General features: G+C 45.2%; 1 protein-coding gene across 1 annotated transcript in view; it reads left to right on the top strand.

The window, feature by feature from the left end:
- The first annotated feature begins 2,308 nt into the window (after nucleotides 1–2,308).
- LOC148184421 (serine/threonine-protein kinase PAK 3-like) overlaps nucleotides 2,309–7,061 on the top strand; it is a 72,003-nt gene continuing 67,250 nt past the window's right edge. The window contains exon 1 of the mRNA XM_088054224.1: nucleotides 2,309–2,419. Coding sequence (XP_087910350.1) covers nucleotides 2,309–2,419 — 111 coding nt within the window. The remainder of the gene's footprint in view (nucleotides 2,420–7,061) is intronic.

Below are 7,061 nucleotides of genomic sequence, written 5' to 3'. Positions count from 1 at the left end.
GTTGGTTTTGCATTGATTGACATTATTGAGGATAGAAGCCACCCATGGAATGAGATTTCTGAGAGAAGCTGCTGAGAGCTTCCTCTGTGCCTGGAAAAAAAAAATGATAGCTGGTTTGCTCTGAGAATTTAGAACTATTTAGAAGCTGGATCGGCGTCTGTGAATTCCACATTTTAAAAACAGGCAAGCCTGGGAAAGGTCTCTCTTGCTTCCAGCCTTGAAAGGTAACTGAGCACTGGTGGGGCCAGTCCATCTCTCCCATGGCCTTTGTGGCCTGGCTGGGGCCAGGCCAGGCCCCAGCGGCCCCCGGGCAGGGGACAGGAGGCCCTGGGGCCCTGGCTGAAGCTGGGCTGGACCACATCTGCTGACATCTTGCTGACACCAAGCTCTGTCCCCCACCTCCACCACCAGTCTACATTGAGTCTGCCAGACTGCAGGAGCAGCTCTAGGCCAGGCCAAGCCCCTCTCTGCCGTGTCCCCCCACCTCCCTTGCCATTGTCTGGCAGAGGGAGGGTCCCAGTGGGGACAATTTGCCACTGCCAGCAGTGACAGCCTTCTGTAGGCCTGGGTGAAATGTTAACCCTTTCAGTGCACAGATGAGACCTGCAGATCACAACTGCCCCCTCAGGTGAGAAAAAAGGATAGAATGAAGACACGTAGAAAGACAACATGAAGACACCAAGGTCAGTAAAGAAAGAGGCAAGTCCCAGATGGAAAGTGAATGAAGAGATGCCTTAGTATTGAGGCTGAAAGTTCTTTCGGTAAGGCCATGGAGATGAGCAATTATAAGCTGAAATATCCCCTTTAATTCATGAGAGAGCATGGGGTGATGAAGTGTTTAAACTGTATATGTGAACAGAAGCATCCATGATGAAGCAAACTAGATGCTGAAGAGACTGATTCCATGGGAAGCTTGAACAGAGAGAGAGAGTGATGAAGACCCTTTTCTCCAGGGAGAGAACAAGAAGGCCTCTGTTCCTAGAGAGAAAGTTGATCCCAGAGATAGATGAAGACAACCTTTGCTTTTTGAACAGCTCATCCTTAAAATAATACCCCATAATTTGATATCGTCCATGAATGCAACTGTAGCAGGGCTATTTCACAATTTCACAATTGCAGTTCTTTTCCTGGGCAGCTGCTATTCATGGAAATGAAAAGCCACAAGAGAACTGTTTCTTGTGGAGAAGTGTCCATGGCATGGCAAGAGAAAATTCCTCTCCCTACAAGAAGTGATGAAAGACTATTGTAGAATTGGTAACTGATTTAAAATCCCATGTGTTGTTTCTACATTGTCATTTTCTTGGGAAAGAAAAGAAGTTGTGTGGGGGACGGAAAAGTGTTCTGAAGGTTTTCATTCTTATTTTTATTATTATTTAATTTTGTTAACAAAGTTTTCTTCATATATTATAAGTTTTAAGCCTGTTTTTCCCTCCTCCTATTCCATATCTCACAGCAAGAAATGAGTAAGTGCACTGGTGATTTTAGCCAACACTAAACCCACCACATTTTTTAGTGCATTGGCCAGGAAATTAAATCGGTCAATCTAAAACACTGCATAGGTGGAGTTTGGTGACTCTGGTCATACATAGATTACATGACAAATGTTTTCCTTCATTGGCAGCCCTAGGGGTGTGTCAATTCTTTTGTTGATGGGGCCTTTGGAGGATCTCTGTTAGTGCTGCTCAGAATTCTCAGCTGACAAAAGAGGGAGGATAAACACCTTGGTCCTCTTCCATATACTCAGGTGGCCATAGGGGCTTTCTGACCTCCATCAGAGGATCAAATTGCACACATCCTTATCTCCTGAATGACCAGGATTTCTAACAAGAGTGTAGATGTCAGAAAGGCAGGAATGGTGGTGCAGGCCTGAAGAGAACATGAACTCCACAAGTGTCTCTCACAAGGGATGAAATCACACAGGAAGCCACCTGCAGAGCCAGGATGGAGCTGTGGGACAGGGCTGAGTGTGAGTGACTATGGCAAGACAAAGAGGACAGAGCAGAAGGGGAGGGAGGCCCTCAGCAGACCCTTGAGAAATGGCACACATTTCCTGTCAGCTGCCCAAGAGTCTGTTGGGGATTCAGACCCAGATGGACCCTGATTGTACTGCCAGTGTCACTTTGGAATCTGTGCCTCCCTATGGCATGACTGAGGAGAGCAGCAGCACAGTGCTTTGGGCACATGAGCCCATCAATGTTTGAGTCTTGGCCCACAAATGTTGTATGGGAAGTTGAAGCCCATCCTCTTTCTCTTGCTTTCTGTGCAGGTCCTTCTGGAGAAAGAGCATCAACAGATTATTTTGTCAGAGATGCCGTGCCAGACTGAGGGAGAGCTGTTGCCAGCCCGAGAGCAGGAAGAGCAGCTTGGGCAGCAGGTGGAAGAGCCACTGGAGAATGGCCAGGAAAGCCTGACTCAGCAGGTGACAGAGTGCAGGGCAGGAAGAGGGGCATAAAACACAGCTCTTGGGACTGAGGAGGCCAGGAGTCCCAGAGGCACTGAAAGCACAGAGCCTTGTAATCTGCAGAGATCAGCACTGGGACAGGAGGGTTACAGTGGAAGCAGAGGTGGGTAGGGAAGCAGAAAAAAGTGACTGAATAAATGTGATTTGAGGGTGAAAGAGGGAAAAGCTGAGCCTGATGGAAGCTCCCAGTCACTTGCTCTGCATCTGTGTGTACAGAGCATCAAGGCAGAGCCACAAGCAGAGATGCCTGAAGCTCAGAGCAACATCATGGTAGTGAAGAGGAGGCACGAGGAAAACATGAGAAGCATCCAAGAGGAAATGTGGCTCCATTGGCAGAAGGGTGATCAGTGAAACCAGGGTAGTGAAAGAGTGGCAGCCATTCCGTTAATGAAATTTCCTCTCTCTTGTTTTTTTACAAGACATCAAGGAAAAGCTGCAGGCAGAGCTGCCGGAAACTGAGGCTAGGATCAAAGCAAGGGCGAAGAGGCTGGAGGATGAAAACCATTAGAGAGAAATTTAGTCCCCTCCCTCAGACTCTACAGAAGCAAGTGAGTGAAACAGCAATAGACACTGCAGTCAGCAACCTGGTGTTTTCTGCCCTTCTCACCTTTCCACTGCAGAGCATAGAGGGGTAGTGGGATGCCTCTGAGTGCCATCCTGCTGTAGTGTCTATCACAGTCACTCTGAAGGGCATTTCCTGGTGTGCTGACTCTCAAATATTGCCCTGAGCAATGGGACTAATCCTTTGGCCTTTTGGCCAGTAGTCATCCTAATTGATTCTAGCTGGCCTGTTCCTGCTGGCCTTGTTTCTTGAGGTGTTTTTACAGGAGAACATGGTGACTCAGAGGGGGGATTGAAACAAGCTGTCTGTAGCCCTTATAAACCTGCCCTGTCCCTTTCCTCACAGTCAATGACTCTTGGCTGACAGGGCCAAGCTGTAGTCTCTGACTGTTTTGTTCTGTTTGACTTGAGGTGGAAGTGTTGACATCTCACCAGCCAGGCTGCGAAGGCTTCCAACAAATGAGTGGAGATGAAGAGTCCCAAGGTGGATGTTGTTGTGGTTTTAAAGCAGTAACTAAAAAAATTACTTATTTCTTGTTGTGAGATATGGATTAGAACAAGAGCAAAACAGGCTTAAAACTTAAAATGAATAAAGAAAGTTCATTAACAAAACTACAAGAATAAAAACACTAGAATAAACTTCCAGAAAACCCTTTTATCCCCCACTACCCAACCATTCTCTTGTACATGTGACAACATAGAGACAAAAAAACTTTGGAACTTTGGTTGTTAAAACAGTCCCAATTCCTGCTAGAGTCTTTTCATCAGTCTTTGTAGAGAAACAGAAGTCTTCTTCTGCTAATCTATGGAGTTTTTCACAAGAAAACTATTTCTGTTATAGTTTTCTATTTCTCCAATGCCAGCTGCCCGGAAATCCTGTCATGAGAGTTCACTCCTCTCATTTCACATCACTCTGAGGTGTGGATGGGCCATGAGTCTAGGGATGTCTTTTTAAGGACGAGTTATTCAAAGGCAAAAGTTCTCTTCATGTGTTTTTGTGAGCTTCCCTGGAAACAGTTTTCTCATTGCCTCAAACGGCTTCAAATCTTCTCCTCACTCTGTTCCAGCACTTCACTGTATCACAATTACTCTCTCTTTTGCTCAAAATCCACACTCTGAACACTCCATTCCTCCCAATATACTCTGAATGAATTAAAGGAGTTTTTTCAGGACCTTATTGTCTATCTCCATAGCTTTAACAGAAAGATATTTCAGCTTATAAAGCATCTCCTTATTCTCTCTTCCTCATCTAAAACTTAACTCTTTTCCTCACTGTTTTTGGTGGTTTTATGATGTCTTTTTCATGTTGATTGTCTCTCTCTCTGCCTCTCTGGGAAAAAGGAGTAATCTGTATGTTTTATCCAGGTAGTAAAAGAATTAAAGTCTTAGAAAAGCTGCAAGAGTTCATGGTGTCAAGTTTCAGTCCAGCAGCAGAAACTGAAAACTAAACCAGGCTGGCTGGCTCTGCTTCTCCCCCTCTCCGCCCTCTGCGGCCTTGTCCGGCCTGGGGAGGGGGGGAGGAGGCCAAGACAGAGCCTTGTTACCTTGTCAGAAGCTGGAAACCAAAGAGAACAAGAGAGCTCTGACTTTACATCTTAAGGGGGTGTTCATAAGTTGATCTCACTTTTTAATGGTCAAAACTGCTGTCAGTTCTTAGAAATGACTGATAATTGGTCAGGAGAAAAGACTCACATCAGCCACCAGCAGCTTCAACTTCCTTAGCTCCCAAAACCATCTTAAAGGTAAAGTCACCCCATGACAGATGTGAGGCACAGGAACGGCCAAAATCAGAGAAGCTGCGGATTCAGCATGTGTCAAAGAAGGTGCAGGAAAAGTGGACTCAGTGGGAGGATGTAGAACAGTTGAAGAAGGAGCTGCAAATGTGTCTGCAGCCCTTGGAGGGAGAGAGGAATCCTTGGGAGAAAGTGGAATGGTCATTGTTGCAGTCATCCTTCAGAAAATCTAGGAAAATTTAACATGAATCTGGCCATGAACTCAACTAAAATCAACCTTTGGTTTTGACCTGTGCAATTTGAAAAGTGGGCATCCAAAAAATCCATTTTAAGAGCCCTGTATATGGCTGACAGCATCTTGCTGAGGGCTTGCACTTGAAATGGGATCTCAGGGTAATCTCTGCCAGCCAGCTTTCTGACACAAACTTGTGAGAAACCATTTTGAGAACCCGGATGCAAATGTTAAACCTTGGTTAGTGTTTTGTTGTAAACCAGTTGTTTATCCGAAGTTCAAGTCGTTAATTCTTTTCTTGTTATGTATTAGTTGTACTTACCCTTCGTTGTCATGTCCCTGTCCCATTGGAAGATCGCCACTGCTGCTTCCCAAAAATGGCACCCCTGGCCCTGAGGAGGAGGATGACATAAGGGCCTATATGTAAATGAGACCAGAGAGACATAGGATGCACACAGACGGATAAGAACCCGGAGCCAATGAGCCACACTAAAAAGTAAAAATAAAAACAGCACCACCAAATGAGGAAGACCCAGAGGAGTCCCCTGACATCCTCCCAAGTGTTACTTTCTCTCTCTTTGACTCCTTTGGGCTGAATTCCCTGTGGATATAACTTTTCTGTAGTCTCTCAGCCTCCTTTGGGCTGAATTCCCTTGGGATCCTCCCTCGTGGGGAGTCCCACTTATCTCAGTCCTTATTATTCGAAGAAAACTCCTGGGCTCATTAGATACTGGTTTCTTGTGTTTATTGAAGGATCCTTACAAAATTTGGCAGGTCTATCCAGACTAACTGCACAAGCTTAAATCACCACAGCCTGGCTCATCTCGTTCTAATGATACAAAATGGCCTCGAACCACGCGGTCTTTTCACCTTTATACTAACTTTTATCCTATTAACTACAGACACGTGTATTGTTACTATATCTCAACAAATAAGTTTTCTATATCTACTCGTGTAATTAAAAGTGCGACTAACTCTAAACCAATCATATTTTGTGCTTCTATAAACTGCAGAAGCATGGAGAAGAAGGAAGAAGAAGGATTAAAAACTACACCCTTTTTCCTCCATCTTTACTCCACGTGTGCAACCCTTTTAAAATCTATACTTTCACCTCTGTGTTAAAAGAAACATTTTTCTACTTTCTATTTAATTTCTTACAAATTTTGGCTTGCTCAGGGATATTTGGAAGCCTTTTTATCAATATTACATATGATTAATGTATTTTTTAAAGAATTATATAGACAGAGAAATATCCCTGCATTTCTAGACTCCTACACCAAGTGCTGACATGACCAAGAGGGAACTTGATCAGGATGACATCCTAGACTCCGAGCCAAAGAAGACAAGCATTCCTGCAGACTCCTGTGAGTATGGAAGCTCTGACTCTGCCGTGTGGCAAAGTCAACCTCCTCCTCCTCCGCGTGGAATCTGGGAGCAGTGGCAGTGTGCAAGACCCCTCAGGCCCCTGCCTAAGCTGATTCTTAGAATAAAGGCATTAAAAAAGGACCTCTAGTCTTACCCAATTGTCCTGGGTTGATTATGATGTTAAATTGTATCCCCATTCGTCCACCTAACCCAGACACAGGTTTTGTATTCTTAAAATTCCATCTAAGAGTAAAAGTGAGTGGAAAAGAAGCACCGAGTCTGTTATCAGAGACTGTACTTGCTCCCCCCGCATCGGGAGTTTTGACTACAGCACAGACAGACAACAAGAGACAGATCGCCTTGGCTTTCCAACTAGCCAGAGCAGAGAGGTCTTCCTGGACTGTTTTCTTTCCCTTTTTTGAAACGAATCGAACCTGCTCTGGACTGGGGACTCGGGGGAGCACCGGGAGCTTGCACCCGTGGACTACCGGGAGCCCAGCCTGGGCAGCGGCATTTTCCAGCGCCAGAGGGACTGATAACAGAGCGAACACCCACAGGAAAGAGACCCTCTGAAGTTTGTCATCTCTTCTGAACGGCGAGAGGTTTTGTAATGTGATATCATTCATTTTTGTGCTGGGTAGTGCTGTGCCTGTGAAATAAACAGTTTTTTTTCCACTTCTCTCAGAGAAATCTCTTCCCGAACCGTTTG

This window comes from Pseudopodoces humilis, chromosome 4 (assembly GCF_049639895.1).
Source record: "Pseudopodoces humilis isolate 2021_Gansu_Grassland_sample_001 chromosome 4, ASM4963989v1, whole genome shotgun sequence".
Taxonomy (NCBI): Eukaryota; Metazoa; Chordata; class Aves; order Passeriformes; family Paridae; genus Pseudopodoces; species Pseudopodoces humilis.
This window is presented reverse-complemented; position numbering and strand designations above follow the sequence as displayed.